The 25,682-nt window shown below is 57.1% G+C and overlaps 1 protein-coding gene across 4 annotated transcripts in view; it reads left to right on the forward strand.

Annotated features, from left to right (window-relative positions):
* Window positions 1-9,139: 9,139 nt before the first annotated feature.
* The window catches only part of ARL15 (ADP ribosylation factor like GTPase 15), a 219,406-nt gene continuing 202,863 nt past the window's right edge, over window positions 9,140-25,682 (forward strand). For 3 of the 4 annotated variants that reach the window (XM_036309004.1, XM_036309008.1, XM_036309005.1), the window contains exons 1-2: window positions 9,140-9,305; window positions 23,982-24,038. In XM_036309004.1, coding sequence (XP_036164897.1) covers window positions 9,294-9,305; window positions 23,982-24,038 — 69 coding nt within the window. In that variant the 5' untranslated portion in view covers window positions 9,140-9,293. The remainder of the gene's footprint in view (window positions 9,306-23,981; window positions 24,039-25,682) is intronic. The other variant, XM_036309007.1, reaches the window with a different exon arrangement.

The raw sequence follows: 25,682 nt of genomic DNA on the forward strand, positions 1-25,682 counted from the left end.
CCTGAGAGGTGCCGGAGAGCTGAGCTACGACCGAGTTAGCGAAGGACGGATCTCCCCCAGCAGAGCAGCGCGCCAGGCGGACGGACCAGCCTGGCACCAGCTGGGGAGGCAGCCACACGGGGGAAGGAGAGTCCTGAGGTGTCAGTGTCCCCGAGTTTCCAAGTGAGTGCCCTGGCCTGAGCATGCTGTGAAGGGGTTGACTGTCCTGGACCGTGTGGCTCAGTGGTTGAGCGTTGTCTCAGGCACCACAAAGGTCACGGGTTTGATTCCCGGTCAGGGCACATGCTCGGTTGCAGTCCTGGTCCCTGGTGAGTGTGTGCAGAAGGGGCTGGGGGCTGGGAGCTGGGTATAGAGGCAGGGGCTGGGGGTGGAGAGTACAGGAGGGGCTGGGGGCTGGGAGTTGGGGGGTGGTGGTGGGTATAGAGGCAGGGGCTGGGGGTGGAGAGTACAGGAGGGGCTGGGGGCTGGGAGTTGGGGGGTGGTGGTGGGTATAGAGGCAGGGGCTGGGGGTGGAGAGTACAGGAGGGGCTGGGGGCTGGGAGCTGGGTATAGAGGCATGGGCTGGGAGTGGAGAGTACAGGAGGGGCTGGGAGCTGGAGGGTGGTGGTGGGTATAGAGGCAGGGGCTGGGGGTGGAGAGTACAGGAGGGGCTGGGGGCTGGGAGCTGGGGTGTGGTTGTGGGTATAGAGGCAGGGGCTGGGGGTGGAGAGTACAGGAGGGGCTGGGGGCTGGGAGCTGGGGGCTGGGAGCTGGGTATAGAGGCAGGGGCTGGGGGGTGGGGCATGTACAGCTGAGGAGCAGACACCACACCGCACTGAGCAGCTGCTTACAGAACCAGGTTCTGCCACTTGATACCTTTAAGATTCGCCTCCAACAATTCCTGGACCAAAATGACACCGCTTGGCGGCAGGCTGTGTCCTGGAGGCTTCAGTTAAAACGCGGGGGCCTCTTGCTTCTCTGGCGTCACGTGCACCCTCCCCCACCCCCACCGGGCACTGCCACATTCCCCTCACCCCAGCGACAGCCAGGGGACTGGGAGGTACCCTCGCTCTGTCGTACGTACCTGCCCCCCAGGTCTCGTGTGGCTCCCTGGGGCTCCAAGGCCACCTTAGAATGCCCTTCTAATGACAGGCTGAAGGAGCCCCACCCTATGATTGTCCCAGTCGCCCTGGTCCATGTGTGAGAATCTGGCACGTTTGTTTCCTTGTTCTCCGTAACCCGCGGTGGGTGGTAGGGGACCCGCAAAACACGGTATGACCCCGTTTACTCGTCCCCCGGTGCCAGTGTGTGGAGGCGGGCTCCATGGCCGGTCACTAGGTCAGCAGTGTCACCGCTGGCCTGAGCCGGGTCTCTCTGCTCTGCCCCCGCAGGCATCGTCCACGCGGCCTCTCCCGGCTTCAGCACGCCTGCGTCGTGTTTGGCCGTAACCGCCCGCACAGGGGTTTTCCCATGAGAGATAGAACTAGACGTGACCACCGGCAGCCATGCTCACCGGTAAGCTGTTGTGATCGCTTCAGCCCCCGGCTCGGCTCTGGCCCCTCGTGTTGCCCTGTTCGGGCGCCATATGCTGGGGTCCAACCCCAGCAGGTCCAGGGGTCCCCAAAGGTGTGGACGGAGTCGGCGAAGAAGGAATGACACGGAGATAGCGTTCAGTTGATCAGCAGCCTAGCCAGAATCCCTAGCCAAGTTCTGGTTAGGATCTCCAGCCAAGTTCTGTGTCCATGTTCTCTTACTAGGTTCTCCAGCCAGGTTCTATAGCCATGTTCCCTTGCTAGGTTCTCCAGCCAGGTTCTGTCCAGGTTCTCCTGCCAAGTTCTGTTGCCAGGTTCTGTTGCCATGTTCTCTCGCTAGGTTTTCCAGCCAGGTTCTGTCGCCAGGTTCTGTTTAGGTTCTCCTACCAGGTTCTCTTGCTAGGTTCTGTCTCTAGGTTCTGTGGTCAGTTTCTGTCCAGGATCTTTTGCCATGTTCTCTCCAGCGAAGTTCTTCTGTCTCTGGGTTCTGTGTAGGCTCTGTGTCTAGGTTCTGTGTGTAGGTTCTGTGTCTAGGTTCTGTGGCCAGTTTCTGTTCAGGTTCTGTCCTGTTGTCTTGTTACATCTGTATTTATACCAGTTGATTCCAATTCTATCAATCTCTATTCCAAAGGTTAGGGCGTTTCTTATCTCCATTCCAGGGAGTAAAGATTATGTAGCTTAAGCATGATTGTTCGTAGTTAAAGTGATTAATTACCCACCTGGCACTTAGTTAAGGGGTTTTATTCCCTCCCTAACTTCAGGGGAAAATCCCTACTTGGGGAAACAACCTTTCTTGGAGAGGTGACCTTGGTTAAAACACATAGTGCCAAGAAGGTGAGCAAACATATTAAGAACAGTATGCCATATATGCCAGGTCCCTTGAAATAGCAAGGATGGACCGGCTCCCGGCATCGTGTCTTGGGTATTTTGTTCTCTGTGTGGGGGAGACCCTGGTCCCTGGTCACATGGTGGACTGGGCCGGAATGACGCGGAGCCTGGCCCACCTGTCCTGTTGTGCTACTTAGGCTGGGCCTCATTTGCTTTTAGAGTCACCTCGGTGCTGAGACTTTCATGGGTGACAGGACCTGGCAGAATAATACCCCCCTCCCCCCAGGGTCCCGGGAGGAAGGGAGCTGGGAGCCCGGGAGCAGGAATATGGGGCCTTCTCCTCTTCTCCAGGCGGTAACCTGGCAGCTGATACATGATTCTCTCTCATCATTGATGTTTCTCTCTCTCCCTCTCCCTTCCTCTCTGATATCAATAAAAACATATATTTAAAATAAAAGGAAGTCTAGGGAGAAGGTGGTGGACACCGGCGTTGGCAATGACTGCTCAGACCTGACTCCAAAGCTCAGCAACAAAAGCCAAAGTCAAGGTGGGGCGACATCAGACTCAGAAGCTTCTGCTCGCGAAGGGGCGGTCGGCAGAGCGAAAGGCCTCTGAATGGGGAGACATTTGCAAATTACACACCCGACAAGCGATGAACATTCAAAATATATCAGCAGCTCATACAACGTAATACCAGGAACACCTGCTTTAAAAGGGCCGTGGACCTGAATAGACATTCCAGAGAGGACATACCCACGGCCAGCGTGTCCACGCACAGGCGCTCAAGGTCGCTGATCCTCAGGGAAGTGCACATCGCAGCCACGGAGGCACCACCGCACACCTGCCGGCATGGCCACTGGCCGGGATGAGAGGAAGCAAGTGCCGTTGCGGACGTGGGGGCAGGGAGCCCGCGCGCACCTGTGCCGGGACTGTAACCACGCAGAGCAGAACTCCGAGGCTCAGCAGGTGCCACTCTGGTCTCCCGTGTCGCCCTCAGTATTAACCTCCAGGGCTCCGATGGCAGCCACGGGACTGACCAGAGCTCCGTGCCTGGGACACCGCCTCGCAGCACGCCGGGCTGGGCCCCTCCTGTCCGACTCGCAGCCTCGTGCTGTCGTGCGTGTGACCTGGGTCCACATGATTCTTCAGACGCTTTGAGAGTCACTCATCAGGTGTTGGGACCACGATATGTTAAGTCACTTTCATAAAACGCGCTGTGATCCCCTGAGAACTGACCACTTTCTGTTTTGTGCTGCGAAGTTCCCCGCGAACACCGTCACTCAGACCCTCGACTGACATCCCCCTACACCCAGGACTCAGGGCCCTTTCCTGAGAGATCTGAGCAAAGACGCGGAGCCCCCTGCCCAGCCCAGCCCTGCCTGGTAACAGCCGAGCGAGCGAGCGAGCGAGACCTCAGCTTAGCCGCACGCGCGGGAGAAAGACGATCCCAAATGGATAAAAGACACTCACGTGCTCGGTAATGCCAGGAAGTTACTGAACACGTAGACTGGTGACCTTGCGGCAGAAAAGACTTTTTTTTTTTTTAAGCTTCGAAAGCCCCAACCATAAGGCCCAAAGTTGATGGATCTGGTGACAACAAATGTAGGGTTTTTGTTCCACCAGGGACATCGTGGAGTAAGGTGACAGCGGAGGAGACGCGAGTTGGAAGCGTGAGGATGAGGGCCTGTTATGGGATGTGGTTGTGGGGAGAACAAAAATTAAGTAAATCCAGAGCTGGGCCCTGAATGGACGCGATGACAGCACAGGCTGCCGCGAGCTGAGGACTGGCCCCCAGCCCCCGTTGCCGGAGCCCACGCAGTGCTGTGCTGGGGGTCCCAGGCCCGTGGGGAACAGAGGCTTCTAAAGGGCTGCGGGGTGAGCGAGACACTGGCGGGTGTTTCCACAAGCATCCCCACGGATCCCGCTTTGGATGTCTAGTGTGGGGACACTGTGGAGAACGGGCTCGCGGTTCAAACACTTAGGCCATTGGCCAGCTTCTCCCAATCTGTACCGCCCTCAGCGCCCCCCCACCCCCCTCCTGTGCCAGGTAACAGGACAGCGAACACAGCGCAGGCGCCAGGCACTGAGCTAGGCTCGGAGGCGGCCCCATCCAATGACACGTGTGTCCTCCTTCCCGGAGCTCAGCCTCGGGGAGGAGAGAACAGAGGCAGGAGCGGCCCGCTGGCTGCACACCGCTCAGGGGGCCAGGCGCGGCTCCCGGCCGCGGCATTCACCATCAACCCCAATACCTCGGCCAGGGGGGCACTTGCCTCCTTACCATTAAAATGGGGTAAATAAGTTACAGAGAGTTAAGTAACAAGCCTGAGGTCACGGAACTAGAGAGGTGAAGCCAAGAGGAGATGCAGACCGGGCCAGACTGGCTACAGCCGCTGCGCTGTTCGCAGCTCCCCAGCCGGTGTCGGCCATCCATGCACACAGGCACCGAGTGAGAGCTTCGCTCGCAGGGAGACGGGCACTCGCCCCGTTCAGGGCCGTTCCGAGCTCTCTCTGTATTCTGTCCTCCGTGATTTTGACTGTTATTATTTTGAATCTATACATCAGTTTGAGGAGAATTCACTACAACAGTCTTTCCATCAATGAACATCTTATCTAAGTTTTTAATTTATCTCAAACTCTTAGAGTTGTAAGAATTATTCTTAGGTGCTTTTAAAATTTCTATCTTTTAAAAATATATATTTTTATTGATTTTAGAGAGGAAGGGAGAGGGAGAGAGGGATAGGAACATAAATGACGAGAGAGCGTCACTGATCGGCTGCCTCCTGCACACCCCCTACTGGGGATCGAGCTTGCAACCCAGGCACGTGCCCTGACTGGGAATCGAACGGTGACCTCCTGGTTCACAGGTTGGTGCTCAACCACTGAGCCATGCCAACTGGGCTAAAATTTGTATCTTAAGGATCATTTTAAAATACATTTCCTGTCTTTGTTGCTAAGTAGCTAGAAATACAATTAATTTTCTATTGATTTTTAGGGAGTAAGGAGATTTCATTTCACTCAAATGATTGATATATAGATTCGTGTTTTCTGCACACAACCACTTCCTGAAGACGACTGGTTTCTTCCCCCATCCTCACTGTGTATATGTGTGTCTGATCGCCCAGGGCCTTCCGTGTAACGTGGACCAGAGGCAGGGGTAGCTGGCACCCCAGTCTGGTTTCTGGCTCTGAGTTGTTTGCAGATATTCCTCATCAATCTGAATCATGTCCCTTTTGTTCTTACACTGCCGACATCGACTGCTGTTCTTCCATCTGCAAACTCCAAATTCGGTGTTCGAGCCCGAACGCCCAGTGCGTCAGAAGGTGATGGTGGGTGGAGACGGGCCTTTGAGGAGGAAGGTGTGTTAAAAGGAGGCTGTGCGGTGGGCTCTGACCCAAGCTGACTGGGGCCCTGATACGAGGAGGAGGTTGGACGTGAGCAGAGGAAAGAGCACTTGGTGCTCGAGGACACGGAGGAGGCAGCCCTGACTCTGCAGTAGGTTAAGGTTGGAGTTTTTGTTTCTGGAATGTTTGGTGGGGCCATTGATGGTAAACCTACCTGTGTGAAGCCACTGCGGGAAGGATTTACATCGCTGTTCCTTTAATCATTATGCATCTTTTTCACTCACTGTCCTGGCCACTGTGGTCCTTCTGTCTGGCTGGCATCCTCGGGCTGGGGGCGCTGGCTGGCATCCTCTGATGTGCTTCCCACTGCCCGTGTTTGTCTTCGTCTTGAATCATCTACTTGGGTCTTAGACCTCCAGGGCCCTATTTTAATTGTCTTTGTTCAACTGCTTCTCATGGATTTGTTTGGCTGGTTTCCTCAGCTTTCTTCCAGCTCCACGAAATTCACGCTCGGCCTTGACCCTGTACCTGGTGTCCCTGGCCATGCCCGCTCCGGTCTGACCCCAGGAGTTAACGTTCCGGATCTTCCTGCAGGGCCAGTGGGGTGCTGACTGGCTGGCAGGGGGCAGCTCGGTGGGCTCACATGTGCCTTTGAAAGTCTCACAGCCGGTTTGTTCTCCCACAAACAGTCTCTCCCAGTTCAGAGGGTGGGCCTCGTGCTCCTGAGCTGATGGAGCTGCAGCGGGAATCAGCTTGCTTTTTTTTTTTTTTTTTTTTAAATATATTTTATTGATCTTTTACAGAGAGGAAGGGAGAGAGATAGAGAGTTAGAAACATCGATGAGAGAGAAACATCGATCAGCCGCCTCCTGCACATCTCCTACTGGGGATGTGCCCACAACCCAGGTACATGCCCTTGACCGGAATCGAACCCGGGACCCTTCAGGTCGCAGGCCGACGCTCTATCACGAGCAAAAACCGGGTCAGAGCGAGAGGCTGGGGGGAAAAAGAAAGCGTCACGCAAGGAGGGAGTGGGGGGGAGGGCTGAGGAGGGACGGAGGGAGGGAGGGAGGGAGGAGGGAGGGGCGTGGAGGAGGAGGAAGAAGGACTTAAGATGTGAATGACAGAAGAAGGAAGGAAGTAATGGGACGGATTCATGCAGGAAGGAAGGAGGATGTAAGACGAAGGACTTGAACTGACGGTAAGCTAGATTTACGTTGTTGGGGAGGTCGTGGTTGGGAGCGGTGAGGTATGGCTTTCTGTATGTAGGGACTCTCTAGCGATCGATCTCTATCGCTGGGCTCTTCTTCTCATCTATATATCTTCTTTTTCCTTCTTCCTTCCTTCCTTCCTTCCTTCCTTCCTTCCTTCCCTCCCTCCCTCCCTCCCTCCCTCCCCTCCCCTCCCCTCCCCTCCCCTCCCCTTCCCTTCCCTTCCTTCCAAGGGGGGGAGGGAGAGAGGCAGAGACTAGGTTGCCCATGCTTTGTGTCCTTGGTGTGTGGCACAGTGCCTAGCATAAAGTAGGTATCAATACACATTCATCAAATAAAAGAGGAATTGAGCCATTAAAAAAAAGAGAGAGACAAAATGTAGAAAAGCAAGCAAGACTTTATTGACCACAGCAAAAGTTACTGAGGACAACGAAATAGGGAGAGCCTAGAAGAAGCCACAGGAGAGCCCAGGCCGGCTGCTGGCTCACTGGGAAGTCGAGAACAGGAGGCCTGGGGGACAGGCTCAGGGCTTAGCCAGGACGAGCTGCCGCTGCCCATGGCTCCCCTGGTGGCAAATCTCCTGGAGGTTAGCAGATGCCTGCCTGAGGGGAGGGGAGGGAGGGATGGCACTGAGTGCTCCTAGGAGGGGGAGCACCTGCCACCTGCCTTTTCAGGGCTTTAAAAGGCTGGGCGTTTAGGGGAGGTCTTAGTGGTGAATCAGGAGACTATTTTTTCATCAGTTTTTTGCTGATGTGCCAAAATGAGATTTATTCTCTTACTTTGCCTGTCCCAGGGTGTGGCTGGCAAATGGCACTGAATGGATTTCTGTTATCGTCTGCCTAAATTGGGTGATTTAAGCGATCTGCCCTCTGGTTGGGAGAAGTACAAACCATTTACTCCAGCCTGCTTGGCCTAGGGCAGGGGTGGGCAACCCCGGCACGCATGCCAAACATGGCACGCCAGTAACTTTTGCTGGCAAGCGAAACCCTCTCTTATAATCTTCCATTTACAATCTTTTTCTTAATATCGACTTTTTTATTTTTCAGATAAATTCAGTGTAGGTGCATCTTAGATAAATAAGTAATTTTACATAACAAGTTATCTTAAAGACCATAGACATGGATTGATGAGAGAGGGGAAGAGCAATTTCTATGCCTCTGCCTTAACTCTCCCTGCCTTCCTAGATCTGACCAGTGTTTTGGTTTCATCCGCACACGCTTGTGAGTCTTTGTTCTCAGTGATGAATTTTCTTAAGTCTCGTAACAGGAGTAGCCTGACGGATGGAAGCAGTAGCTCCTGCATATCTCTGAAGGTCACGAAATAGAAACCTGATGTCAAATCTCTGTCATCAGTGATGCAGCAGCAAAAGTCCCACTGATAATACCAACGGAGTCATAAAGTTTTTTGTCGGACTATCAGTGTACATGTATACATTAAAAAATAAATTAAAAAATAAATGCATTTTTCATCATCATAGACTGTTTTTGTCGCTCGAATGAATTTTATTATTTTTTCAAGGTTCTTCACATACGTACACCTTAAGAGATATGAAGTAGGCGTAACATGTTCTCAAAAAATTAGGGTTGGCACGCAGAAGAGTTTTGAGTCAGAGATTTTGCTGGTTTTGGCACGCACTCACAAAAAGGTTGCCCACCCCTGGCCTAGGGAGATAGGATTTACTAGGTGGCTGCAGACTGCTGTTCCGCTCGTCCTGGAATCTTCCTGGCTCTTTCTGTTCTATAACAATCTGACCGGAGGGGGCCTCCATGCACCCCCAGACACATCGGCTGGCGCCCCTGCCTGGGTAGCCTCCCACCCAGGAGGCGGCGTCCTCAGGAGGGCTCCTTCGGACAGTCCCAGCTGGGCTCAGCCAGATCTGGCGGGAATCGCTGGGACGAGGGGCTCCCCGGGAGCTGGCTCCCCTAGGGGGTGGCAGGGGACACCAGCAGCGCGGCCTGGAGCCCAGCTGGCGCCCCTCTCCGCCAGGAGGAAGCTATGGAAGCGCGCAGCCCCGTGACCGATTTTCCGCCTGCACCGCCCGCCCTTCCGCCTGCACCGCCCCAGCTCCCGCCCCGCCCCGCCCCTCGCCCCTCGCCCCGCCCCGCGCCCCGCCCTCCCGCGGGAACCTGGGCCGGCCTCGCCCGCGCTTCCCAGCAGAGGCCTGCCTTTTATAGACGCCGCAGCCAATCAGCGCGCGGCGTCCCCGAGGCCCGCCCCCCGCCCCCCGGCCAATCGCCGCGCCCCGGGTGCCTCGGCTGCTCGGCGGCGCTCGGCACTTTCCGCGTCGCTGCTTTGCAGGGGCTGCTCCTCGCAGCCCAGTCGCTCTTTTTTCCGGGTTTGGAGCCGATCCGGATGCTGAGGGCGCCGGGTGCCTGGTCTCCGCGGACCTGAGGGCTTCTGTACATGGATTATCTGGTAGGTGCGGTGCGGGGCCGGGGCGGGGGCGGGGCCGGGGGCGCCCCGCGGACCGGCGCGCGGGGTCCCCGCCTGGGACAGCCCCGCTCGTTCCCGGGGTGCGCTGCCGGGGGGCCCTCTCGCGCCGCGGCCCGGCCCGGGGGCTGCGCGGGGCTGGCGCTCGGGGCGGAGCTGACAGGTGAGGCCGCGGGGCGGGGGCGCAGGGCCGCCGCGTCCCCTCCGCGCTCGGGCGGCGCGACTCCAGGTCCCATTAAACAGCCATCACCCGAATGGCTCCCTAAGTGCCCGGCGGCCGCTCATTTGCTGCGATTAGATCTCCAAAGCGGTGACCCGGGTCGCGGCGAGGCTTTAAAAGCGCATAAAGCCGCCGGGCCGGCCCTCCCGCCGGTGCGCGCCGCTCACCTGTGCGCCCCGCCGAGCGCCTAGGCCGGGCTGCGCCCCGAAGCGCAGGTGGGAGGGGGCCGCGCCGCGCCGCGCCGGCGTAACAATGGACCCGGCTGTGTGTGCGGGGTCCTGCGGGCACCTCGCACGGTTCCCGAACCCAGACCTCCCCGAGCTGCAGGTTTGGGCTCCAGCGTTCGGGTGGCCCGGGGCCGGGTTTGGTCCTCTGAGGTCGCCAGGCGTTTGCCCTGGTAGCGGAACCCCGTGGCCCTGCGAGTTAACGAAGGTGGGCGGACGCCGTGACCGCCTGTCACCCGGTGGGACGAGTGCAGTCGCCTGTGCATCGCCGATGGGCCTGGCAGAGGCCGGCCGCGCCTTCTAGGAACGAGGCTGGTGCCGCGCTGACAAAGGCCGGGAGGGATGCTGTCTGGCCCGGGGACGCTGGGCGCCGGGGGCTGGTGATGGCGCCTTGGCTGTGGCTCCATCCAGTGAAGGAGATGGATGCGTCCCGCCAGCCTCACGCCCCCAGAGCTGTGGGAAGCCGGCAGTTCGTGGAGAGAGGAAAACATTCTGGATTCAGATTCTGTTTGTTGTTCCTGTGCTGATGCCAGCAGCTCCCTCTGTCTTGGTCTAGAGGGACTTTGCCGCCTGCCCCCGGAGCTGGTGAAGGGGTTTATCTGACTGTGCCCTGCTCTTCATTGCTGGGTGAGTTACAGTTCCAAATTGCTCCACGAACCTGTCTTGGAGGTGTCCAACCCACCAAAGCATTTGGTGAGCAAAGAAAGAGAAAACTTTGGTTGTCGGCCGGGGTGACTCGGTGGTTGAGCGTCTACCTGTGAACCAGGTTGCGGGCTTGATCCCCGATGTGAGGGATGCAGGAGGCGGCCGGTCAGTGATTCTCTCTCATCGTTGATGTTTCCCTCTCTCTCCCTTCCTCTCTGAAATCAATAAAAATATATTTTAAAAAAGATTTCAGTCTTTAAAAAACACACAAAAACATGAAGGCCGCCGAAACCGTACTGAAAAAGCAAAACCACCCTTTGGGGCTGGTGCTTGTGTTTACGTCCTCAGAGAAAGGGTGTGCTCCCTCCTGCCGTCAGTGACCGTCTCACAGACGGAATTTATATGGCGTCCAGTTACAAGCCAGCTCCCGAAGAATGAAGGCCGGTGTTGTTGACTGTGTCGGGGATCTTGTTTTCCAAATTCATCGGGCCCCAGGTTCCTTTACCATCTTCCAGGGAAACATTGCTTCTCTTATCCCGAGTCCGAGCCTTGAGGGTTTGCTGAGCGCGTGGGCCAGCGCCAGCACCGTGTCTGCGCGCAGACACGAATAATGTGTGTGCCATCTTCACTTTTCTTTTTCTTTTTATTATTATTATTATTTTTTAATGCCCTTGACCGGAATCGAACCTGGGACCCTTGAGTCTGCAAGCTGACGCTCTATCCAGTGAGCCAAACTGGTTAGGGCCACTTTTCTTTTTAGTAGATGTTTGATTTTCTTTTAAAAAAAAAAGCCTATTTTCTTAAATGATTTTTTTTTTTTCAGAGAGAGAGGAAGGGAGAGGGGGGGAGAGAGAGAGAACCATCAGTTGGCTGCCTGCTGCTGGGATGGAGCCTGCAGCCCCGACCGGGAATCGAACCAGCGACCTTTCAGGGCCTGGGATGATGCTCCAACCACGGAGCTTCCAGCCAGAGTGTGCGAGTGACTTCCTGCTTCTGCTGGAAGCTGGAGGGGGAGCTGTGCGTGTGCTGCCCATTGTGTGTGGGACTGGATGTCACCGCTTAACCTTTCGTATCTGGAGGAGAGTGGGAAGGAGGAGAAAAGAGAGGAAGATAGAAGTGCTATTTTTAATCGTTTTTAATAAGATTGCGGATGTGAAAACAGAGGATGACGCACTCTGATTTTAGAAGTTGCTTTTGATTTCCTAACTTCAAGGAATGTTCTGAGTTAGAGGGACAGGGCTAGTGCCTTAATATTTAGGACCCGGTTTTTGTTGGTGTCAGTGCCAGGGAACAGCGGGGGTTTGCGGGTCCCAGGTAAAGTGTGTCCCCCAGTGCCCTGTTCGGTTGCTGGGTGAACGGGTGCGAGGCACGGGCACCTTCCTCGCCAGCTGCTCGCGGGAGGCGCGATAGCATCTGTTTGGATTCGGTGTTTTGTTCCGGGGAATGCAGCATGTAGCCGTTTCTCTCCACTGACGATGATCAAGATAGGATTTGCGTAGCCCGGGCGGCGATGTAAACAGGAAGATCTCCGTTTTCCAGGCGATGAGGGCTCAGCCCGGGAGGCCAGGCACCTGCCTCCCGTGTTCACGACGGGCTTTGAGGCCGGGGCGTTCGTACCTGTCGCGTCTGTGGGTAAAGATGTTGCCGCCGTTCCCACAGGTGGTACCGGCCTCCTTCTCTCCTGACAAGCAGGCCGAGTGAGGCGATGGCGAATGAGGCGGGAGAAGACAGCGGGTCACCGAGAGAGAGAGAGAGAGAGAGAGAGAGAGAGAGAGAGAGAGAGAGAGAGAGAGAGAGACACGCCCGCCCGTTTCCCCGGGGACTGGACGGGGCCAACATCCAGATCCCTCCCCTTTTGAGTTTTCCTTTGTCGCGGCTCACGCATGTCATTGGTCTGGATGTCACCTGTTTCCCCGTCTGCCCCCAGAACAGCAGCAAGGAAAGGTGTCGGGGTTTCGGATGCCTGTCGTGATTGGATGGGGTGATGGAGGGAAAGGAACGTAGACACAGCACGCTGTTTTTCAGATGTGAGACGGGATGCGCCCCCCGTGAGGGCATTGCTGACACTGTCCCCTGCTGCGGAGTGGCTGCTACTGCTCGGGGTGAACACTGGGCCGCCTTTTACACCAGAGGCGGGCGCTCATCAGTAAGCAGGAAGTCGCAGGGCTCCTGTGGACTGTGTACTGCCTACGGAGATAAAGCCGCATTCTGATCTTATTAATCCACTCAGCAAGTCTTCATGGGACCCCTGCTTCGTGCATGGCCCTGACAGTCACGAGGGATGAGCGCCCGACGGGGTGACCGTGGCTGTGGGGCTGTGGGGCGTGCTCTCCAGGGACAGGTTGGATAAGGCAGGGGTGGGGGGGCGGGCAGTGAGCCCGCTTGTGCTGCCCCTGGGCCTTCTGGTGGGGTTCTCTCTACTTCATCGGTCCCGTTGTCTTACTGTGAACTTGGATGCAGAGGGAGACTTGGAAATGTGACCGCCCACTGCGTGGTTCGTCTCGGATGCTCGTTGTCAGTGAGTGGTCACTGCACTTGGACGTCGTGCCTGGGATCAGTGGGGTCTGGGTTCTAGCTTTCTTCCTGGTGTAGGTTGGCGAGCCCGGCCTAGGTGCTCGGTCACAGGCAGGACCTGGCATCACATAGAAAAACTGACGTGTGAGGGGGAAGTTCAACGGCCAGAAGGTGGTTCAAATCCATCACCACTTGCAGGATGAAAACCAACCAACCAGCCAGCCACCAACCAGCCCAGAGGAGAGCTTGGTGATGGTCCCACAGAGGGACCGGGCGCAGAGGAGCAGGCTGTCCGTCAGCCCGCCTGCAAGGACCCGGGGAGGCACACGTGTGATTCCTCTGCTGTCCACCCGTCTCAAACATGTGCTGTTTTTAGCTCCGAGGGACTGTGAATGTGCCTGGGTGTGTGTTCCCACTGTGGTCACCTTGACTGTAAGATAACAGCACAGGCCAAACACGTGCTAGTTTTAACCAGATTAGTCAGAGTCACTTAAATATTCTTCTGTTAATAAATAATAAGGTAAAAACAATGGGAACGCAGTCAGCAGACCTCCCACCGGCGGTTCTCATAGCGAAAGGCTTTCGGAGCATCCACGCCATTGGGCAGGGGCCTGGATGAAGGGTGTTAGCTCGGTTCTCTGGCTTGGGTCCCTCCAGTCTTTTTTTTATTACAAAATGTTTTTTTAAATTGATTTTTTGAGTTTTTTGAGAGAGGAAGGGAGCGAGAGAAAGAGAAATATCACTTTGTTGTTTCACTTTTTAAAAAACCTCACCCAAGGCTATGTCTTTATTGATTTTACAGAGAGAGAAGAAGGAGAGAGAGAGAGAGAGAGAGAGAGAGAGAGAGAGAGAGAGAGAGAGGGGAACATCGAATGGTTGCCTCCCTTACGCACCCTAACCAGGGCTGGAACCCACTACCTGGGCGTGTGCCCTGCCTGGGAATCGAACTCGAGACCCTTCAGTTTACAGGATGACGCTCTAACCAACCGAGCCACATAGACCACGGCGGCCACTCATTCCTGCACTCATTGGTGGTTTCTTGTACGTGCCCTGACCCCGGATGGAGCCCGCAACCTTGACATACCCTGGAGAGTGTGTCAGGCGAGGACACGCAGGACATGGTTCGTGCCTCTAGGAGCCTGCGTGGTGAAGGGCGCCCAGCCATGTGCGGGCTGCCTGCGGGTGGGGTGCGGAGCGTAGAGCTTTGGGGGTGAAATCAGTGAACCCTGCTGTGTGCCGGACACTGTGGTGTTCTCCAAGGCCCCGGGAGGCCTGTCACCCCCAGGCTCACAGGACTGACAGGTGGCGCTGGGCTTGTGGCCCCAGGCCCCCTCTCCTCCTCCCCCCACTGGTGTTCAAGCCGATGGGATGCGGGTGAAATGGACAGTCATTTCACGTAAATACTGTGCCACTTCCTAGGCACAGGGTGAGCAGCCAGGTCCCCGAACCGCCCACCGGTGTTCCTGCGTCCAGGCCTTGGCCCCGCCGCGTGGCTGCAGGACGAGGCTGCATGGAAACTGCTGCGCCCCAGCCTCCCCCCTCCTCCGTGTCCACCGGTCACTGCGCTGACCTTCAGCATCTGATGTCTCCCCGTGGCCGCAGATGGTTTCCAGGCAGCCCGTTAGCCCCTGGCGTGACCTCAGGGCCAGGCTCCGGCCTCCCGCGGCGCCCGTTTCCTTGGAGACGCCGCCGAGACCGGGGTCTGTCCCTCAGCTCCTTCCCCAGAGCTGCCGGCAAGCAGCTGCCTGGCAGGCCCTGCCCCGTCGCCTTTCGCTGCTGCTGTCGGTAGGCAAAGGCCTGTGATGACCGAACTAGAAAGGGCCGCTCCCGAGGTAGAGGGGGAAGGAGCGTCTAGGGAAGGCGCGGTGCCTCCGTGGTGGGAACCCGGGAGCTGGCGGTCCCACTCTGCCACCACCAGGCTATGGTGGGCTTTGGCTCTGCCCCTCGCCTGCACCTCCCGGATGCTTCTGGTTTGGGGGAGCCCCAGGCCGTTTCTCGGGGACCCTCATTTCCACGTGTCTGGGAAGTGCTGACACAGACACCTCCCACGAGGCCGGGGCCCGGGGCTGCGCGTCCTTGAGTGCTCTGCAGTGGCTGTCTGACATTTTCCGTTGTTGGTCCTTTGCGAACATTTCTGCTTTGCACTGGGCTCCACACCTTACGTGGCCGGTCTGACTGGTAGAGCTCAAGTGCAGACTCCGGCGTCACCCGGCCGGCGTGGCTCAGGGGTTGAGCAGCGACCTAGGAGCCAGGAGGTGATGGTTCGATTCCCATGCAGGGCACATGCCCGGGTTGTGGGCTCGATCCCCAGTGGGGGCTGTGCAGGAGGTGGCTGATCTATGTTTCTTTCTTTCTTTCTTTTTTTTAATATATTTTTTATTTATTTCAGAGACGAAGGGAGAGGGAGCGAGAGATGGAAACATCCATGATGAGAGGGAATCATTGATCGGCTGCCTCAGTGACCTCCCGGTGTGTAGGTCGATGCTCAGCGGCTGAGCCACACTGGCTGGGCCAAAGTCTGATTTTTAATAAATGCGAGTGTTCTGAATGCTCGTGTTTAGAAAAGTAAAGAAAATAGTAAAACGCACCTCTGTGTACCTGCCTGCCTGATCCAATGGTTGTTAACATTTTGCCGTTTTTACTTCAAAACTGATGCTCTTGACAAAGAAAAAGGAGGTTGGGGCTGTGGCTGAAGCCTGACACCTCTTCTCTCCCCTCCCCCCCTGGGGACGACTGCCCCCGTTCGTGGCTGCCGCTTCACGCGTGTGCCGTGTTGTTCTTGCATGTGCGTGCTGGGTAAGCAGCATGCAGTATTGCTTTGTGTGTCGCTGGCCGCCTGCCTCGCCTGTTGGAAACTGGCTTTCTGTCCCCGGCGCTGTGGCGATGAAGGCGCGGCTGCGTGTGTCCAGGCACCTGCTGGGTGTCCGGGGACCCCGTGGAGCTCGCCTGGGTGCTGGGAGAGCTCACAGTGGGGAATAGGTGTTGGCTTTCAGGCGTGGTTGTGTGTGTTTACTTGTTTTCAGTTCTCTACGAGGAAGCACGTACATTGTTTAAGGAGATTTTATTATGTGCATTTTAGTCTTATGATTCATCAGCTTGTTTTGCAGTTTATAGCAATCATTTTGTAATCACATTAACACAGGTATACGCACTTATATTCTTGCCCATGTAAGGCCTAAGATTATTTTGGTAACAGGTTTATTATCATTACAGCAAAAACTTACGCGGAATCTCAGAGGGAAGGCAGGGTAGGGTAGGTGAGTGGGAGGTGATCCACCAAAGAACTTATATACATACTAGAGGCCCGGTGCACGAAATATGTGCATGGGTAGGATCCCTAGGCCTGGCCGGCAATCAGGGCCGATCGGTGCCGTCCAGCTGCCGGCAGGGCCTCCCTTCGTTCCACGCTGCCCCCTGGTGGTCAGCGCACGTCATAGCGAGCGATCGAACTCTGGGTCGAACTCCCGAGGGGACACTTTGCATATTAGCCTTTTTTATGTATGGATAGAAGATATGCATCACCGGTGGACACAAACAATAGGGTGGTGAAGGCCTCGGGTGGGGAAGGGCTGGAAGGGGTCAATGGGGGAAAAAGGGGGATATGTAATACTTTCAACAATAAAGGTTAAAAAAAAAGTCAAAGCTTAGTGAAGGAAATTTGGAAAGCGTAGCAAAGCACCCTGGGAGAACTACCCGTAATCCAGCAGCCTGCAGAGAACTGCCGAACATTTGTAACCTGGCATCGTAGTGAGGGTATGCTTCTGTGACCCTTTTACACTGACGAATTAACACTGTCTCTCCCACAGCATTCACCGTCTGCATTGTACGGGTAAACATGCTTTTCCTAACGCATCGCCCAGTTGACTGTCTTGTGTTTGCTGCGCTGTGGGCTGTTACAGAGAGCTCTGCTGTGATCCCCCTCCCTATCCCTCCCCAAGCCAGGGTGTCAGGAGCCTGCGTCCTCTGGTGCTGTAGTCTCTACAGAAAGTGGTGCCAACGCCAAGGAAATTTGGAAATGGGGTCAAAGTTCGACGTGTTTTTATGACCCAGCCTTCACTCGGCGTCGGCAGGGTGGCAACTCTGGGCGGGGCTTTAATCCTTGGGAGTATTCTTGCTGTATGATCAGGTTCTAGAAGTGGATTTGGAGGGTCAAGCGGTGCTATGTTTTAAAGCCCTTGGTATTGCTTAAACGAGTTGGTATTTGTGGGGGCTCAGGACAGTGCCTGACTGTGAGTGAGTGTGCATGTGGAACGCACTTCCTTCTGAACCCCAAGTCCTGGAGCCTGGTCTAAGGGGAGTCCCCTGAGCCACAGCTTCCTCCTTGTCAAAATCCAGGCGGCGTCCGCGCTCTGCGAGGACTGGCTCTAGGAGCAAACGGTGAAGTGCTTTGAATCATAACCACACAGCTGGCCGGGTCGCTCAGGCGGTTAGAGCGTGGTCCCGACACGCCAAGGTTGCGGGTTCGACCCCTCGTAGGGCACATACAGGGGTCAGCGAATGGATGCATGAGTAAGTGGGACCACACGCTGATGTTTCTCTCTGTCTCTCCCTCTCTCTCAAGCCAATCAATTAAAAAGCAGCACAATAACATATGCCATTTCTGTAGGCCTGTGAGGGCTGCCCCGTGACTGATGGCTCCGTAGAGCGGCCTCGGCAGAGGGCGAGTGGAGAGGAAGCGTCTCTCTCGTCCTTCCTTTCCTTTCCCTCCCGTCAGCCACGCTTTGGGGATTTTGCTTCTCCCCAGAAATGGCAGCGTACAATCTCCGTGAAGTAATTTAACTAAACACTCTGTAGGAGCAGATTCTTTCTTGTGCGTTTTAAGAGCTGGGTGTCTAACCGTTGTCCCTGACCTTGGACAGGAGAATGTCCCCTTTTGTGTGTTCTGCCATTTACCGGTATTTTCTGGTCTCAAGCTGGATGTCAAAGTTAACTTTACTATTAATTTTCATTTCCCCCTTTTCTCCTGGTCTGATTCAGAGACTTTTTTTTTTATCCTCACCAGAGGGTATTTTTTTATTGATTTCTAGAGAGAGTGGGAAGGAGGGAGGCCGGGGGAGAGAGAGAGAGGCCGATTGCTTGCCTCCCACACCTGCCCCTGCCAGGCCTGGGAAACCTGCGACGGAGGCACCTGCCCTTGACTGGGAGTCAAGCCCACGGCCCTCTAACCACTGAGCCACACAGGCCAGGCCAAAGACATTTTTTTAGGTGGCAAATGATCTGGTAATCTTATAAAAAAACTTTAACATGCATTTTAAAAAATGGTTTTATTAATTTATTATTATTATTTTTAAATATTTCTTTATTGATTTCAGAGAGGAAGGGAGAGGGAGAGAGAGAGAGAAACATCAATGATGAGAGAGCATCATGGATCGGCTGCCTCCTGCACGCGCCACACTGGAGATCGAGCCCACAACCTGGGCACGTGCCCTGACTGGGAATCGAACCGTGACCTCCTGGTTCAAGGTCGATGCTCAGCCCCTGAGCCACGCCGGCTGGGCAGTTTGTTCTTTTTGCTGCAGTGTGATAGTTAAGTATTGTGCTGCTTTTTTTATTGACTTTTTTAGAGAGAGCGGAGGGGAGAGGGAGAGGGAGAAGCGGAGAGAGAGATGTTGATGTGAGAGAGATACATCAGTCGGCTGCCTCCTGTACGTGCCCTGACCGGGGACCGAACCCATAGCCTGGGCACGTGTCCTGACCAAGAATCAAACCTGTGACCCTCCAGTGCGTGGACGATGTCCAGCCTGACCCGCCGGCCAGGGCCGCCATGTCATACGGTGTGAATACCCCGGGACTAGTCTTCCCGTTCGGTGGTTGGCGGGTGTGGGAATAAAGCCGCTGCAGACGTTCTGTACATGGTTTCGGTGGGAAAGCACCCCCTCCTGTTGGGGGTGTGGGACCTGGCTCACAGCGTGTGCGACACGTGTTTCTACAGTGGTGGCACCGGCGAGACCGCACCCAGTGCGTCGGCGGCTTCCGATCACTTCACACCCTCGGCACTGCTTTGTATGTGGTGGGGCTTTAAGGGGACCCTCCTGAGTCCGGAACACCCGAAGCTGCCCGGGGCTGCCTCCCGATGCCCGTGCATGACAGCGAAGAGGGTTTTGGGGTTTTTTTTTTGAGAAATCACTTGACTGCGTTCTGAAATTCCTACCTTGTCCAGTTGTGGGCTTTGTTTGGCAATTCCGATAAGCTCGGAGGTACCGGGGACTCACGTGGCTCGACTGTGTTTCTGGCCCCGCCACCGACGAGGGGGGGCGCGTGGGCAGCCCAGTCCAGGCCTCTGAGGATTAATGCCGTCTGTGGGGAAGATGGGAGTGATTAGATGACTGCAGACTTCCTACATTTTTTCTCCATCGTCTTCCTTCCTGGCGCGCTGTCTTCCGTTCTTCTCTAGCTCCGTGAAATCAGCGCTCATAATGCTCCTTCACATGATTTCCATTCATTCGTGCAGACAACCGTTTCCTATGAGCCTCGGGCACTGGGGACACTGGTGACCCCGACACCAGCTCAGGGTGAAGCACAGACTCTTACCAAGCCCTGGGACCGTAAACGTGGTGGAAGTGTTTCCTCTGATTGGATTGGGACTCGGATGGAAAACGGGGCCGAGGGCACTCTTGTTGCCACAAAGCTTCCCGGTTCCGTTCATTCTTCCAGCGCCCACCCTCACCCCTTCCTGCCCCGCTGCCCGCACCGCTGGGAACCGGGGTGAAGGTCGTGGCCGCCCCTGGGTGTGCAGTGGGGTGACAGGGCCTGGCCCGTGGCCCCGGGTGCCTGAGTCCCCGTGGCCAGGCTGCCCGGCCCTGTGGCCGTGACAGTGGGCAGGCTCTCCAGGTCCTGCCCAGGATCAAATGGGGTTGGGAAGGCTCAGTGTCTGTTCTGTTGGAACCGAACAGCTTGAAAGTCAAGTTCATGCCTCTGAGCACTTCCCCGGCTGGTGATTGATGGCCGGCTCCCTGGCCCTCTGGCTGCTTCCCGCCTGGCCACGTGCTGGGGAGCACGGAGCGCTGAGCTGGGGAGCACGGAGCGCTGAGCTGGGGAGCACGGAGCGCTGAGCTGTGGGGCGCGGGGCGCTGAGCTGAGGGGTGCGGCTGTGTGTCGCTTGCACGCTGGCTGCACGTGTGTCCCGGCTCTGAGCCTCCTGCGATGATGGGTTTCCTTTCTCCCCGTCGTGCGCGGGAGTGCTGTGCGTCTACATTACTCACCGTATTCCTCTCTGTGCAGCACAGCCCTCCCGTGATGTTGGGTTCCAAGCCCTGGTATTCAAGCAGGACAAGCTGGTCCGTCCTGGGCTTCCTTTGCGTTTCCTGCTGGTTTCAGGGCCCCTGCGAGCCCGCAGCGGATCTGTGCCGCGTTTCGCTGGGCTCAGGCCGAGGTCTCTGCAGCCGCGTGGGAAGGACCTGGATTCCCGCGCCAGCGACGCGTCAGCCTCTCCCCGTGTGTCTTCCTTCGGGGACGGGCCTGGCCGGACTGGCCGCCTTGGGAAGCAGCACCCACAGGGGAACCGTCTCCAGTTCCTCCGTGCTGAGCGCCTCACGCTTAGACCTCATGGAGTGTGTGAGCCTCATACTCACTTTCAGCCGCTTCGTGGAGCAGGCTGGGTCAGAGTGTTCTCTTGATTCCCTGCTCAGAACAGATTCTCAGTTGCTGGTTTTAAAACTCTTTAAATCTGGCATTTTTGCAGAGCAGAGCACAGTGGGCGGGAAGAAGCTGAGGGGACACGGCTGTGTGAGGAGGCGTGCGCAGCTTAGTCCTCATGAAAGCCCGGCCTCCGTGAGCCGACATGAACGCATGATGGTGAAGAGACGGCGGAGAGAGGAGTCAGGTGTGACGGCTCATGGGTGGCTGCTGAGAGCAGTCCTGCTTCCTGAGCCCAGCGTGCCTGCAGCGACTGTGTCCCCACTGCTGCTGCCATCATGGGAGGGGTCGGAGCGGCAGCAGGGGCAGCAGGCCTTTTCCGGGGGGGTCTGGGGGGCACTTCTGGGGACTCACAGCTCACAGGACGTGGTTTAGAAGCAGCCTTTTCGTCGTGTTCACTTGCTTGAAATGAAACTAGTGACTTTAGGCCCTTGGTTTTTGTTCTGGGGGTGCCCAGTGTTCAGCTGCCCAGCTGCCGCAAGAAAGGAACCTGGGGCTTTGAGAACATCCCCCGAAGGGCGCCTGCCCGACGGGTTCGGGGTGGAGACAGCTCTCCTCCCCTCTCCCTCCCAGCCCCTCCCTCCTCCTGTCTGGCTCCTGCACTCAGCAGGCTCGTCCTGACCCCCGTGTTGGGTGGGCATGTGGGCGCCCTGGACAGTGCAGAGGCAGCTCTGTCTGCCGGCCTGGCTCCAGTGGCATTGAAACAGCTCTGCTGTGGGGACTCCAGGTGCCGGGCTGCAGCGGGGTTGGGGGTGGGGTGGGGGTCGGGGGGGGTGGGCAGCTCTTGTGAAGGGTCACGGGGGAGTGTTTCGGGCTTTGCAGGCCGCAGTCTCTGTCTCAGCCACCCCAAAAGCAGGCCTGGGTGACACGTAAACTGAGGCATGTGGCCGTGTTCCAATAAAGCTTTATTCACAACAGCAGGCTGGGGGCCGCATGTCACTGGTCAGACATTGTTGGAAGTGCATCTGCTCTCAAAGGTGGCCATACCCCAGGTTTCCTCTCCCTGGCACATTCTGTTCTGTTCTTTTCTCTTTCTTTGTAGCATTTGTCCTCATCCAGTTGGTTTCGTTGTTGCTTTTGTCCCGCCCCCTTCCCCCCCGCCCCCCCCAACCGCCCCCGCTCCCTGAGAACCGGGCTTGTGCGCCGGGGTCTCTGCAGGGACTGGCCTGCACACAGTCGGCGCTCAGGCTATGCAACAAAGGGGATTCACGCCAAGTACACGCGCCTTCAGCCTGGCGTCTGACATCCTGAGCCGCTCCGGCCACCCTTACACCCGGGGCCGGGAGACTTCGGGGAGTCAGTGCCGGGGGCGGCAACGCTAAGGCTGATACTTCAGCTGTCATGAGAAAGATCTCTTACCGCCTAAGAAAAAGGCCTCTTCCACCTTAAAAAACAAAGCCACACGCGCAGGCCTCCCGCGTCCCCTGCCCCACTCCCTACTAGGCGGAAGGTGGCAGGCAGGCTTCTCCGCGCTCGCCAGGGGCCGGCGCCCATGCCAGCGCCCAGTGCCCTTCCCGGCTCGGGGTCGGACCCTGTCTGGATCGGCCAGGCACTGCCTGTGACGTTTCCTGTCCTCCTCCCCGCGCGGCGCTCTGAGGCGGGGCCTGGACTGTGTTCACCTGTCATCGCATCACCCCGACGACAGGCGGGCAGACGCCGATGCGCAGCCGTGGCCTCGCTGTGGTCAGGACGAGGCGTGTGCAGCGCGTGGGGACATCTGGGTCTTGGCGGCAGCTCGTCTAGAAGAGAAGCTGTTTCTTACCCTCCAGGGCTGACACTTGTTCCGCCTCCTGGTGGTTAGTGCGGACTGTGGAGTGAACGACGTTTACGTTCTGCCTCTCGTTGAAGTGTTTTTCTCCTTTATTTCCATGCTTGCCTTTGGCATTTCTTAGGGAAAACAACCGTAACTGTAAGTAGTCACGCCCACTTCCCGTTGCGTGTCTCCTCGTGTCTGTCTGGATTCCCCGTGATGCCCTGTCCCTGCTCAGCCGGTGTTAGCACCCCTCCCCCCCCAGCCCCCCGGGACCGGCTGCCGGCAGCATCTCCTCTGGCGCTTCCATCAGGTGAAGCAGCACAGGAGGGGGCTAGGCCTGCGGCTCCCGCCGGCCGCCTCGTGGGCTGTGAGTGTGGCTCAGGCTCCGGCGGGTCGCCAGGGCAGAGAGTCACTCTTTAACTGGAGACAGCCAGCGACTCATCTTTCACCCCAGGCTGTGCCTTACGGCCGCAGTGATGCGGGTGCTGGCAACAGGGCATCTCGGGGAGACTGTGAACTGACCCTTGCGATGCATTACCAGCTCCTGTCCCAGGGCAGAGCAGCTCCGCTGTGCTCTCAGATACCTTTTATAAAAATATATTTTATTGGTTTCAGAGAGGAAGGGAGAGGGGGAGAGAGAAACATCCATGAGAGAGTCACGGATCGGCTGCCTCCTGCGCGCCCCACACTGGGGATCGAGCCCGCAGCTGGACATGTGCCCTGACTGGGCATCGAGCCGTGACCTCCTGGCTCACAGGTCAGGAGGTGGACGCTCAACCCCTGAGCCAGCCGCCGGGCTCACCAGTTGTCTTAATCATACAGATTTCAGTTTCTTCGGGATTCTGAGGAGGCGGGGCCTTTTGCAGAGTTAGTCAGATACGCTTCCTGGCCCGGGAGCCTTGGGGCCGCTGTGGGAATCGGGGTGCTGTGCTCCAGCCTCCGGGCACCGTGGGTGCAGCCACGGATGCCGAGATGGTGGCGGAGGCGTCGTGGGGCCCCCTGGACCGCAGGAAGCCGCAGGCGCAGTGCCGGACTGAGCCACGTTAGGGTACCTGCCGCTCAGCCTACTGGCATAGCCCCCCAGTTAACAGAGAGCCGTCAGCATCAGGTTGGGGGAGAATGGCTTTGTGAGCAAACATGAGTTTCAGGAACCCGAACTTGCTTTGCGAGTGAGGAGTTGGGAATTCTGAACCCGGTGCTGCCGTTTATATTCCAAGAGCAGGGCCCCAGTCCGCTCTAACTCCGCCCATTCAGACTTTGAGTGTAGAACTGTGGTAACTTCTCCCGTTTACAAAGCTTACTTTCCCATGAGCGTTGTGGATATTTATAACCTGTTATGAATGGAGCGAGGGATGCTTATAAAACTAATTTTTAGCAATCAAAGAATTTATCATTGAAAATTGGCTATTTGAACAGTATTTAAAGCAAACAAAATCCAGCCCGCCCAGAGGCCTATCTTTGCGTGGTGCTGTGGAATCGCAGGGCCCATGGCGGTCCCCCTTCCTGTCCAGGGGCGCTGGCCTGCCACGGCGAGGGAAGGAGAGCGCGGCCGCCTGCTCACAGGCCGGGGTCAGAGGGCAGCTGCTTTTCTTCCAAGAGAGAAGCGCGACGAGGGGCAGGCGTCCGGTGGGACACTCGGTTGTAACCTCTTGCTCTCATTTTAATCTTAGAGGATGTCTGAATGTCTCCAGATCTCACTTGCTGTTTGTAGACTTGGCATCCGCACGGTAAGCGACGCACATGGGTGCGGTCCCCATGCCGGGAGGTGCTGCGCGAGGAGCTGAGCTCGGAGCGCTTAGCCGGGAACTGTCCCCACTGGCCGGGACCGGGGCTCCTGCACGCCGGGGGGAACAGGAAGCTCAGCGCTGCGTGACCAGGACCGTGCGCCTGTGTGGTTGTGGGAGGACCTAGGCAGGGGGTGTTCTAGCAGAAGGATTTGTAAATATCAGAAATAATGCAGTGCCCATCAGTAACAGCTTGGATTAGTGAATCGTGGAATTTAATTTCATAGGGTACCACACAGCAGCGAACATATAGGAACTAAAAGTAAGATCCATGAGCTCCCGCCCCGTAGTACACAGCAATCCATTCCACAGACACAGCACGGAGTGGACAGAGTTACAGGAAATACACGCGTGTGATTTCATTTCCACAGACTTCCAGAACTCAGCCACCTTCGCTGTGGGGTCATAGGTCTGGGTAGATGATGTAGAAGAAGAGTTCATTGTAGTCGCCCCAGGCAGCAGCTCTTGGCAGGGGAGATCCTGGTGGGCTGCCTGGGGGTGGCGGTGGAACCTGCTCGCACCTGTGGGCTGACGCCAGGGGCACTGCCAAGCCCCCAGCAGTGCTGGTCAGCCCTGAGCCGCCTGCCCAGAGGCCGGCCGGGCTGGGTGGAGCCCCTGCTCAGGCGGTGGGGGAGCGGAGGCTTTGGGGGCCGCGTGGTGTTGGGCCTCTCGCCTGGCACGGGGGCGCCGGGCGTTGGCTGTATCCTTGGTCTTTGATCGCCCCCCTTGCTCGGTGGCTGTATCTTGTGTGGGATGTGCTTGCCTGCACCACAGAAAGAATGTGTCCAAGTGTTTTGGGATTTTTTTTTCTCATGAGTCCTTGTCGATTCACTGAGACGCCCTGAGTCCCTTTCTTACTTAAAAAGTAAGGGAGGAAAGGCTGCTGGTTTTATGTGTTCGGACTCTACAACTGAAATGAGCAAGAGGAAGGGGATTATAAGCCTGTGGCAGACACGCTGGGGATACCGCGTCTAAGGTGGGTGAGCGTGTGCAGGTGCAGGGCTGAGGACTGAGCATGCGGAGGCGGATGGAACCGCCGCCGGAGCCAGGAGACGCCTGGCCGTGCCCCCCCACCCCCCTACTGGGAGACAGCCCTCTCTCCAGACACTGCGGGGAGATGATGTGTATTTAGCCTTAGCCCCGGAAGCGGTTCCCAGGGACCCTGGGCTCCGGGGAAGAAAGGTCCTGCAGTCTGGGCTGGACTTGCCCTGGCTGCCGACCCGGGGCAGGTGGAGGCGGCGGACTTGCCCTGGCTGCCGACCCGGGGCAGGTGGAGGCGGCGGACTTGCCCTGGCTGCCGACCCGGGGCAGGTGGAGGCGGCAGACTTGCCCTGGCTGCTGACCTGGGGCAGGTGGAGGCGCGAGGTGGAGAGAAAGGCTCCTAAACCAGGCGTCCCTCCCAGGAGGACGCTCCTCCCGGGCGCGTGGCCCCGTGCTTCCTCCTGTGAGGCCGGCGGGCACAGGGGTGATCTCTTCTGCGAGACAGAGGCGCCCTGTGTGGGTCTGGACGAGCTTGACCTGAGCAGAGCTCACGGGGCTTCGGTTGGGGGGAAGGAGGAGCAAGTCCAGCCAGGAGTCCGCAGGACA

Source organism: Myotis myotis, unplaced genomic scaffold (genome assembly GCF_014108235.1).
Source record: "Myotis myotis isolate mMyoMyo1 unplaced genomic scaffold, mMyoMyo1.p scaffold_m19_p_5, whole genome shotgun sequence".
NCBI classification, from domain to species: Eukaryota; Metazoa; Chordata; class Mammalia; order Chiroptera; family Vespertilionidae; genus Myotis; species Myotis myotis.